The sequence below is a fragment of the Aphidius gifuensis genome, linkage group LG6 (assembly GCF_014905175.1).
Source record: "Aphidius gifuensis isolate YNYX2018 linkage group LG6, ASM1490517v1, whole genome shotgun sequence".
Lineage (NCBI taxonomy): Eukaryota > Metazoa > Arthropoda > Insecta > Hymenoptera > Braconidae > Aphidius > Aphidius gifuensis.
In genome coordinates this window covers 1868196-1880943 of record NC_057793.1, presented here as the reverse complement: position 1 = coordinate 1880943, position 12748 = coordinate 1868196, and the positions used below count along the sequence as shown (strand labels likewise).

Below are 12748 nucleotides of genomic sequence, written 5' to 3'. Positions count from 1 at the left end.
CTTAGGGGCTCCAACAAGATGACTATAGTTGTCGATATTTTTACCATCTACATCAGCAGAATTTTATTTTTTTTTTCTATTTTTTTGTTGAACCACTTTTTCGAGGTTTTTATGAGGAATATTTTTTTTTTTCTTTATGGATATTTGGTCATTTTGATGAATGATTTTGGGGCTTTAATATTTTTTTATTTTTTACCTCGTAAGATAGTGTTAAAGTTGTTCGTTCTTGTTTCAGCTGATCAGCAAGTTGCTTGTGATGTAACATATTTCTTGATGATTCTTCCATCCTGTACAAAGAAATATATTTTTAATTTAATTTTTTTTTGCTCTTTTTTTCGTAAGCCTATTTATCATTCTGTTTGACGAAAAAATTTATTTTTTTGTATTCAAAGAAAAGCTTTGATGTTTAATCAAAGGAATATTTAATTGACAGTAAATATAAAAATTATTAGAACAAGTTTATTAAAAATAATAATAATTATTATTATCATAAACAATTAAATGAAATAAATAAAATGAAATATGAATTTTCTAGATTTATTTGAATAATAAAAAATAAAAAAAAACTTAAAGACCCTTTTTTTTGTGTACATATATATTTGAAGCTGGGGTGCATCGATCCATGCTACCCTCTCTTCTTCAATAAGCTTCTTTCCAACTTTGGAACAATGTACCCAGTTACACTTTATATATAAAAAAATAGAAAAAAAAAAACAGCATTGTATACACATATCAGGTGTGTATTTATTTTATTATTATTATTATTTTATCTATACGAGTTGCAATATAAAATGAAATGGCAACTTGAACTTGACGTTCATGTGTCTAGTCTAGTCTTGTTTATTTTCATCTCTATATAATCAACCCTATCTACTAAACAAAATAAAAATAAAAAAAGTTGTAGTTATTTGAAAATTCCCATCAGGTGTTGATTTTTTTTAGTTTTTCAGGTTTTTTTTTTTGCGTTTTGTTGAGGATTATGGTGGGTTAAATTTGGTTTTTATTATTAATTTTTTTGGATAATAAATTACCTTGCCAATTCACATTGAAGATGATGGACTTTTGTGCGTGATCGTTCGGCCTCGGTTGTTGCCTCACGTACCCTCGCCTCAGCCTCCAGTCGAAGTTGTCGTTCACGCTCCACATCGCGTTGTGTCACCTCCTTCTGTAACACAATTTAATATTTTAAATATTAGCATTTTATTATTTACAATATTTTATAAATTAATTTTGCTAAAATTATTTATTTGTGTAATTTTAAATTAATGATGAGACTTTTTTCAATTACATTTTTATTTCTTAATTATTTTTCAATTTTGACATTGTTTGTCAATTTAATGAAGTATGTTATTAATTTTTTTATTATTTTTTAATTACTATTATTATTATGATTATTTTAAAAATTATATTGACAAAAATTTAATAAAATTTTCAACAATTTTTGCCTGTTTTATTCATTTTATTTTTATAAATTTCACAAAACAAATCTAAAATGTTTTGAAAAAATAATTAAACAATAGTTTTTTTGTTTTAAATATTTTCCATAACATTAAAATTTAATAATAATAATTATTTTTTAAATATATAAAATAGTATTTATATTTTTTATATCACGAAAAATCAATAAATTATTTAAAAAAAAAATATCAAATATTTTTTCAAGTATTAAAAAATTCACAATTTAATTGGATAAAAAAATAACACACACACTTTTTAGCTAGTGTTTTTTATTGTTTAAATATTGTTATTATTATTTATCATTAAATTTGTGCTATACTTGATTTTTTTTATATTTTTTTAGTTTTTCTTTGTAGCGATTTACCCTCGACAATTTATTGTTCTCCATCTCGTCACTATTTCTGACATTTACACACACCATATATATATAATTTATAATACATATTGAAATCGTAAATACGTGTTAGCATAAAATGTCTATATACACATGAATACATAAACTCAGGGTAGAATAAAACAATAAAATTTATTGGATAAAAAAAAAATCTATAAAATGAATAATAATTGTTGAAAAAATACAAAAATATAAACTTTTTTTAACAATATAAATTATTAATAAATTAATACAATAAATATTATTATAAATTAAAATTTATTATCAAAATATAAATAAAAAAAATTGATAAATTTAGCTGAAAAAAATTGATAAATTTAGTTGAAAATTTATGTGAAATTTTGTGGTTTTAGCTGAAGACAATTCAAATTTATTTTAAATCCAACTAGCCAATGGTCAAAGTCCAATATTCAAATAGCCATAAATCCCTTACTTTTATGTTCCAAACATTTTTCTTAAAATATATTTTATACAGGATTTTTATGCTAAATTAAAAAGTCAGTTGACAAAGTATCCTTTTCTTAAAAAACAAAAAAATAAATCAAAGAAATTAATACAGCAAAATTAAAAGACATAATAATTTTCAACAAATAATTTAATATTCTCTTGTATTTTATTTTTCAAATATATTTATTCCCAAAAAAAAAATAAAGGGAGGTCAAAAGGTTCGTGATAATTTAAGCTGAGGGTTTTTTTTTTTTATATATTTTCTTTTTTGGTTTATGTATTGAGAATGAATTGGTCACTTGGCTAATAGAAGGGGAAGAAAAAAAAGCACAATCTGGTAAATTCAGTAGAATTGTAAAAGACTTTGCTTTTAAGAAATGGTCCATTGGATTTATGGTTGCTTTAAATCAGACACTCTAACTTTATCTCATTCGCTACCTTCAATTTCTATACACTATTTTTTCACAATCGCAAATGCATTTTATCTTTTGTTCACACCAAAGAATGCCCCTTAAAAAAACGATAAAGTATAGTTAGTTTTAAAAAATTATATGAAAAAAAAAAACAGCTAAATAAACTCAATAAAATTTATCAAAAAGAACAGGTTTTTCTTTGAATTGACAATATCTCAGGAGCATAAAAAAAAAATGAAATGGTTTTATAAAAAATAAAACAAATAGGTGTATATTTGAAAAATACAAAACCATCAATATGATTTTTTTTTTTGAAATGTATAATAAATGTGTTGAATCAACAATTTAATATTTTTTTATTTTTTTTCAAGAAGAATAATAGAGATTCTGATTGATTTATCTTGTGTAAGAAAATACCCTTGGGCAATATATTTAATTCGCATGGATGTATGATGGGTTATCTCTATGTGCTCATTAAATATACATGTATTCAATGTTTGATTCAATCACAGAAGGGCACGTTTATTCGTTTATTATATTTTCTTTATGATTCACTATTTTCTTCAGTTCTTTTCCTGATCAACTTCTATTCATGTATGCTTTTCATTTTTCAATTCAATTTTTTTTTTTTTTTTTCTATTGATTACAATTATGTATATTTTTAAATGAAATATGTATTTTTTAAATTTTTATATTTTTCTTAAATTTAAAATGGTAATGTAAAATGCATTTTTCATTTAAATAAAATATTATTTATTTTTTTTTTATATAATAAAAAAGGCTTGTGAAATTTTTTAAAAAATTTAAAAAAAAAAAAAAAATATAGGTTTTATATGTATTGGTATTTTGTTACAAGTATACAGTTTAGATGATTATATTTTTTACTTTTTTTTAATACTTCAAGATGATATAGGTAAAGGTTAAAAACAATAATATGGAAAATTATTTTTGTGTTAAAAAAAACAAAATTTTCAAAATAATTATAAACTCATATTTTTTTGTCGGGGATATTTTAATTATTATACGGGTTGCTTTGGATTGATAGTAGTGAAAATAATATTGATAGTAGTCAAAAAATTAAGGTGGTAGATAATTTTTTTTTATTTCTTAATTATGTGTCGGACTTAATTATATCTTCTTTGAAAGTAGCTACTATTGATTGTAGTAATATTTATTTCAATAGTAGTTTTATAAATTTGTTTTAGTATACAGTTTAGATGATTATATTTTTTATTTTTTTTTTAATACTCCAAGATGATAAGCAAAAGCTAGAAACAATAATATTGTAAATTATTTTTGGGTTTTTTTTTTTTTTTAATAATTATTGACTTGAAAAAAATTTGAAAGTCATACAGATTTTACCAACATCTATACTTCATTGTGTCTGCAATTTAGATAATTAATTTATATGAAAAAAATTACATGTCAAATTAACACTATTAAATGTTAAAATAAATACAAAAAACACTTATTTTATGTTGACTCAAAATTGAATTTAAAAAAAATTTTAATACTAAAATTTTGTAAAATATCGTTTTGTGTGTTTTGAATTATCAATTAAACACAACTTAAAAGTATCAAACTAACATCACAAATTGTAGCAACCCTAACACAATTATTTTACGACTTTTTTTAAGCTAAAATTTGCAACTGTGTATAAATTTTATAAATGAAAAATGAATAATTATAGCTCAAATAAAATAAACTTTGCACCAATTATTGCAACTTGATGACACTTGAATCATTTATTTATTAATTCAAAAATGATAAATATAATAGCCAATAATACTGACTTATTTTATTTGATCAAATAATTATATATTTTCTGCAATAAATTTCAAATTTTCTTTATAATATATTATAGAAAAATTCAAAAATAAATTTCAGGGGTTTTTTAAATATTGCACATGTATTTATAAATATATACATGAGGGATTATAATGACTCATTTGATTCAGGATATATAGGGAAGGGTCTGCGGTAACGATAGACTGGATATTCATTGGTATGGATGCAGGATGTGCAGATAACATCATAGCAACGCACATATACCCACATGAAAGTATGAAACATTGTCAATTCATGCAGGTGTTTTGATGCTCTGCTTTATTTCACACAAACACATACATGTCAAAAAATAAACATATCAATGTATACAACTCTTTATCCATCCTCTCTCTCTCTCTCTTTCAAAATTTCATTTTTTATTTTTTTTTTAATGTTTATCACTGCAGCTGTGCACTTGCACACTCGAGCCTCGACAATAATTAAACATCCACATTTAACTAACCAACCAATTGTTTTAAATTTTCAGTACTTAAGCCATTAATACATGTCAATATAAAAAATTTATTATTTCATATAATAAATTATTAAAAATAAATAATTAATTAATTTTTGTTGATAATAAAATTTATAATATAAAAAAAAAAAAAACGAAATGAATATAAAAATTTTAAGCATGCAATTTGTAAGTTTTTATGATTTATTCAAACTTTTTTCATTATCCATAATAAAACTGATGAAAAGTATCAAAAAAATAAAAAAAACTTTTATATATATAAAATTCATGTATATTTAAATTTTATCATAATTGCGTGTGGCCTTGGAAAGTTGTAAATATATACATGAAAATTTTTGTTGTTGATATTGAGCCTAACATTGGTCAGACTCACCCTGTTAAGTTTAGTTAGGTTGGCGCCCATGAGACGATGAGTTTTTGATGGTTGGACGATCCGGGGGGTTGACTCGTTGCTTGAACATCCCCGTTCAGATGTTGCGGAGGGTGAGACCCCACCGCCTGGTGATCCACCCCAGCAACGCACACGAGCTGCCACCCTGCTTGTCTGACCTCGTAGTAGCTTCCCAAAATATATATCCTTTTATTTTTTTTTTTTTAAATAAAAAAATATATTTATATATATAAATAAAACGTACTTTCACCCTCTCCTACTTCAACTTATAAACATCCCTCTATTTTTATTTTTCACCCCACTACATTCACTAGTTCAAGAGCCTTCTGTCTCGGACCTTAAACTCTCAGCAAACAACAGCATCCACACGGTACAAAGAACTCTAGTTTTTCATTTTTTTTTTTTTTTATTTAAATTAAAAAAAAAACCATAACAATTGTTATTATTATTTTTTTTTCTATTTGTCTTTTTTAGATGAGGAGAAATTAATTTAAATGAAAAAAAAAATTACACTTGTTTTTGCTGATAATTGTTTTTTTTTTTTTTTTTGGTTTTTTATTGTCATAAATAATTTTGTAAATTTATAATTGTTTTTTTTATAAATTATATTTGTAAAAAGGGATTTTTTTGAGGTAGTTTTTGTTAATTTTGTACACTGGGTTGAAGAAAAATTAATTGAAAATGAAAAATATTGTTTGACTGAGGTAGATGTGTTGATTAATGTCACTTTTTTTCGTTGATTTTTAAATTTATTAATAAAAAATGTTTAAAACTTGGTAAAAAAAACACACGTGTTTGAGTTTTTCTTATAAATAAATTAATAATTTATTGATTTTTTTGTTTATTTCATGTTTTTGTTGATTAATTGATGTTTAGTTGAATTTTAATGATTAAAAAAAGTTTTTTTTTGTTTTTTCGGAGTTTATAAGATTTTACGAGGCACTAAAATATTTTATTTGAGCTTTTTTAAGTCTTTTATTGATAAACTGATAAACAATAAATTTATAAAATGCGTCATTCATGGTGAATGCCGGTGTACTGACTGAAGCTGCTTGTTGAAAATAAGCTCGAGTTAAAAGGGAGCTCTAAAAATTCTAGCTTTATCATCCCCCTTGAGTTGGTCTACACAGACCCTTTCATTGCGCAAGCGCAATTATAACAAAGAAACAAATAATATAATGATAATAATAAATAAAAAAATTCACCCTACACCCGCATGGCTTGATAGCATGATGGCGCAGAGCTTAGCACGTGTTTGAAACCTAGAAAATTCGTTGAATCATTTATATATATTCAAAAAAATTTTTAAATTTAAATTTATGGTGAAAATTTATTTATTATTAATTATTATTAACAAATTATATTTATTTTATTAAAATATATTATACATAGTTGAAAAATAAATTTTAAATATTTTTTAAATTTAAATTTCATCAATTTTTTGTTTAAAAAACATTTAAAAATGAATTAATTTTAATTAATTTTAATTAATTTTGAATGTTAATTGTTTAATAAAATTTAATAAACATTTTTTAAATATTTATTCATTGTTTAAATATATAAAAAAAATATTATAATGTCAATTCAAAATTTCGAACTTTATTGTTGATTTAACATTCGAGCTTTTTTTTCTTTTTGCGTGTGCTTGCATTGTTAAAAATTAATGATGAGAATATATTGTTAAACGGTTTATAAGAAGTATAAAAAAATGCTATATGTAATTTTATGGAGATAAATTTTTCATATATAAATACCACATCAAGTTTCCTGTTCTATATAAATGAGCTAGTTTATTTGTATTGAAAATCGGCTTAGGAATGAAATGAATTCTCAGAGTATATGGGAATTTGTCGTTGTACTTATGGTATAATATATATTTATTAATACATATATAGATATTTGTGCTTTCTCATCTGACCAAGGTTCCAAAAATTTAACGTACCCTATTACGTTTTACGTTAACGTGACCCTAATCAGTTTCGGAAGAGCACGTTAAGCGGATTAGCCAAACGCTTCTCTCGTTATCTAAGGGCCAATCATGAATATGTAAGTTTTAAATTTTTTTTTTTAATTTTAGTGAATAATTATATACACATTTTATAGATTATTCGCATGAAATAAAAATTTGGTTTGTAGATTACGATGAGCTTTAGATTAAAAGACAAAAAAAAAAGTAAAAAAACAAAAAAAGAAATCATTCGTATTCGTATATTAATTTTTCTATAAATTATTTATTAATTTTTTTTTAATTTTAAATTTCAATATTTTAGTTAAAATAATATCTGTAAAAAAAATATTTTTTTTTAACTGTCAAAGTTTATATTTTACCCTCAAGGATTTACCTATAAAAAAAAAAAATTTATTTTACATTGTTAATCAATGTTTAAAGAATGTAAAAATAAATACAAAAAATTAATTAAATTTACTTTTTTAGTGTATTTAAAAAAAGTTTTTAATTTAAAACAATTTTTATTTGAAAATAAAATATTTTTTTAATATATTTTTTTAATTTATTTAAAAGTTTGTTATTGAATTTAAACATGAATGTGAAAACAGTACGATGAGCTTCATTTCGAAATTGATAAACAGTATTTCGATTTCCAGAGAGTTTCTTTACTTTTTTTCCATATATACGTTATACTTTTGATTTTGATATTAAATTCATTTACATTTAGTTCAAATAATTGTATAAAAAAAATTTATACAAATTCATTGTTCAAAGAGTTTTATTGTTTAGCATTTAAATGAATATTTGAATGACAATGTGTGTGTTGTTTGTGGTTTATAACAAAATGTTACAAGACTAAGTGCAAAACAATGTTTCATTTTGCTAGAACAGTTATATCCTAATCTCTTACTATTCTAACCAAGCAATTCGTTGTTCTGTAATCAACGTATTCATCATTAAACAATCATCATACACAAATTATAATTCCATTAGTATATTCTGTATCATCTGTTGCAGTGATTTAAAATTTAAATAAACTTTTTCAAACAAACAAACACGATTGTATTAATTATCAATAATAAATTCAACAAAAAATGAAATAATTATTTTTTGTTTTTTCTGGCAAAAAACAAATTTCAAAACTTGTCTAATTATTTTGTATTATTTTTTATTACTACTTTAATTTTTTCGAAATAAATTAATTTAAATTCTCTTAGAATTATTCTTTGCAAAAAAAAATCAAAAAAATATTGAAAAAAGTATATACAAATTACAAAATAATTCGAAACAAAGAAAATACAAAATTACCTTTTGTTCACTAGCATGATGATGATAAGAAAAAATAATTTAATTTATTTTTTCATGGAATATATATATAATCAATAAATTAATCTAACAGAATCTCATCATATGAGAATATAAAAATATCATTTGAAGTCTTGAGAGAAGCTTTCAAGTGATAAGAAGTCGTATAATAATTTATTTGAAGAAGAAAACGAGGGTGATTTTGTATATAGTCACAAGGGTGCTGGACTATCAGGATAAAAACATCCAAAAATATATATATAGATAGTTACCGTAAAACGACCGCCAAAGATAAACGTAATTGAATGGCACGGTTCTCGAATGATGCGCGTCTAAAAAAATTATTTCTTTTCTCAAAAAAATAAATGAAAAAACTCCTTTGTTTCAACCAAACCATGAATAAAAGTTTTAAATATTAAAAAATTTTTTTTTAAAATTATTAAACACAAGTTCTTTTTATTTTTAAAATTATTTTTATCATTTTTTTCTATTATTATTCAACTCGTCAGATTATTAATCAAGGAAGCTTAAAATACTATGAACTTTACCGACAATTCTAAGGTAATTTCAAGGGTTCCATACAACTTTTTCAACTGCAAACACAATATTAATTAACAAGTTCAAAAGAGTGTGAGTTGATTGCAAGTATAAAATATCCAAAATATTCTTGGTGAAAAATATTTTCATTAAAGTTTCAAAAGGTTTATTATTAAAACAAAAATATAAAGCAAATGACAATAGAAAGTATAAAAAAAGTTTTATTAGTTAAAAACTAAGTTGTTTATATTTATCATAATGATAAATAAAATAAAAATTCATTAATAAAATTGTCTCAAGATCAAGAGATAATTCGAAACAATGCATTGTGTGTGGAAAAGAATAATGGCTATCAATTCGTTGCAACATAAAAAGCTTTGATATCTTGATCAAGCCATCAAAATCCAACTTGTAGATATATCTTTTTCAATTTTTCTTATTACACTCGATTCACCCTAATTCGTATGGTATAAAATATATTTGAATCAGTTGGCTATCTGCAATTTATATATAAGTAAATAGAGTCACTTGTTATTTTTTTATATCAAAGAAAATATGCGGTGTGAATATGAAGATAATTCACGAATCTAGATAATGTACAAGTTATTTTATTTATATTTTTTTTTTTGGGATAATCTAGACTGATTTATACTGCAACGTGAGCGAGATTTTTGTCCAACAAAATTTCATGTTATAAACGCCCTTCTTTATTTATTTTCTTCAAAAAATCTTATGCAAAAAAAAAATATAGAAATAATAAAAAATACATTCAACCCTCCTGGCGAAAATCGAACAAACGATATCGACCCTCTGACTTTCTTAGTTTCTTATATATATTTTATTTTTTTTATTTTTTGTCATTTCCGTTGCGTGAGAATGTAAGCACCGTCAGCGTTGGCAGCCATAATGGTTTCTTTGTGTTTTTACTATTTGATAAATTTGTCGAAAAAACGAAAAAATTTGTAATAATAATTTTTTTGTTGATGTTTTATTTTTTATAAAAACAATCAAGTTGTATGTATTAAAATATTTTGGATATTGCATCGAGTTTATTTTTGGTGGTTGGAGGTACAACCAATATCCGAATAGACATTATTTCGTCGTCCATAATTCACCAAAGCCGCTAAAATTTGAACGCCCTTAACTGCACCGTTTCTGGCAGACGGTGTACGACAATTTTTCTCCGTCTCTTTGGTTAACCACCACCACCCTTTTCAACCCCTTTTTTATTTTTTTTTTACCATATACCTTTATGTGCCTTTTTTTAACACACAAATGCTATTTTCTCACTAAATACGCAGCAAAAATATATACGATAAAATTTTAACAGTAATGGTTTTTTTTGTAATTTTTTTTTAAATTTTAAATTTCGCTTTTTTTATATACGAAAAATAAAATATATCATCAAACGATTTTGAACTTTATATGCATGAACAATTATATCGAGTTTTTATTTTTTTTTTTTATTTTTGTTTTATAATTACTTTAGTCATTAAAAAAATTTTCAAAGTTTTTTATTAATGTTTGAAAAATTGTATAAAACTATAAATTGAAAGTGCATGTTGTTTAAAGGTGTATTTAAATATGCTAATGATAGAAATAAAAAAAAATATAAAAATATTGAAGCAATTGTAAAAGAGATAAATTTATTTTTACAATTCTTTTTTAGTGTCATATACGTATTACCTTCTAGGCGTCTATAACAGTAACAATATCATCAAAAAAAAAAATTGTAAAAATATAAACGAAAAAAAAGTATTATTCTAAATGTTGTATAGAAATCTGAAGAAATGTTATTACAGAATATCGAGAAGCTTTTTATTTTTGTATATATATTTAACAATAATAAAAGAATATTATATTTATTTATGTTTGTGTTGTTTATGTGAACAATCGATAAACAAGCGGCGCCGGAAGTCTCGTAAAACAGCAAAGATCTTTTGAGAAGATGAGTGTTGGGTCGTCTGTATATGGGTCTCTAAGAAGGGTATGAAAAAGCCCCAACACAAAACTCATTCCAGCATATACCATCATCATCTTATACTGTTGGCGTCCAAGAGCTTAAAATTCACAACTTTTATACAGAAGAAAATATTCCTTTCTTTGGTATGGAAAATATTAAGAGGGCGCTTCACAAATGCCAAAAAATAAAAAAGACAACTTTTTATAAAATCCGTACCTCATGTTTGACACCATTTGGTTTATGAGATTTTTTTTATTCAAATTTAAATATATATAAATATTTTTAAAATAGTATTTTGGTTTATTGATAGGAAATCTTGACTGTGAAAATTTGACCTTCAATAAATTGTGAATTTTTTGCTTACTAAGATTTTGAAAAAAAAATTCACAAATCATTTTTTTTTTTCTTCTATAATGTTTATTTTAAAATTGATGTATATGATTTTTTTTTTTTTTGAAAATTTATGATTGTAGTAATTTTGTTTTATTTTAAATATAAATTTGTTTGAAAGTTTTTTTAGTTTTTTATAATTTTTTATACAAGTTTATTGATTTTTATGGGTGAATTTATTTTCAAAAGAATTTAAGGGTTGTATTTAATGTTCAACATTGTATGTTAAGTTTAGTAGTGTGTATTTATTATTTTTATTATATTTATTGGATTGTTTTTTTGTTCATTGGAAAAGCGATAAAAACAGAGGCAATCTGGCAAAATGTCAAGTCAACGAAAATCCTGTTACCGCGAATTTAACTGACTTGAACAGTAGAATTTTTTTATATTTTTATTGAATGATATAACCAATGTCTACAGTTTACAGCTACTATTGTGTAGAATAAAATTCTTTTTCTGTCGCACATTATTCATAATCACACTTGAAATTTTTTTAATTCTATAAATCATAAATGTAAAATATTGTAATAATTCAATTGTTTTTACTTTTTATTTTACAAAGAATATAATATTCCAATTTTTTTTTCTATGAAATTTCTATGAAATTATTCATATAAATATACATTGTCAAACTAATATTAAAGTTAAATACCAAAGTATCTTTCTTGGAGAATTTTTTTTGAAATAAAAAAAGAAAAATTTTTTTTCAAAATAACTTTTTTGACAAGATTTTACTGAAAAAAGTTTTAGAAAATTATTCATAGTATTTCACACAGGTAAAAAGACATTTAAATGTTTAATTAACATTAGGCTAAAATTTTAAGCTCATTGTCAATCTCTTTTAGAACGTAAGTCAATCAATTTTACAATAATTATTATCTCAAAAAAAAAAAAAGTGTTTCAATCAACATTAAAATATTTCCAAATATTAATTCAAAATAATTACCTCAAAATCTAATAAAAAAATATAAAAATTTATATTTTTTTCAAATCCAAAAAGTCTTAAATAAAAAAAACTACTTAAAAAATTTTTTCATCAACTAAAAAAAGAGGAAAGAAAATAGATATATAAATGTTAAAATTATTTACGTTGATGATAAAAATACTCGCAGAGACAAAACGTAAAAAAAGTAAAATAAAAAAAAAAAAAAAAAAAAAAATTTACGCGCAAGTATTTGAAGTATCCAAGCACCTGGCGTA

The 12748-nt window shown here is 22.9% G+C and overlaps 1 protein-coding gene across 4 annotated transcripts in view; it reads right to left on the bottom strand.

Moving 5' to 3' along the window:
* The window catches only part of LOC122858743 (probable serine/threonine-protein kinase DDB_G0282963), a 53225-nt gene that overhangs the window by 5280 nt on the left and 35197 nt on the right, over positions 1-12748 (bottom strand). For 2 of the 4 annotated variants that reach the window (XM_044161849.1, XM_044161851.1), the window contains exons 4-6: positions 5388-5591; positions 1032-1165; positions 197-287 (exon numbers count right to left, since the gene is read on the bottom strand). In XM_044161849.1, the coding sequence (XP_044017784.1) occupies positions 197-287; positions 1032-1165; positions 5388-5591 (429 nt within the window). Of the gene's footprint in view, positions 1-196; positions 288-1031; positions 1166-5387; positions 5592-5649; positions 5848-12748 lie in introns of those variants that run through there. The other 2 variants (XM_044161853.1, XM_044161852.1) reach the window with 2 other exon arrangements.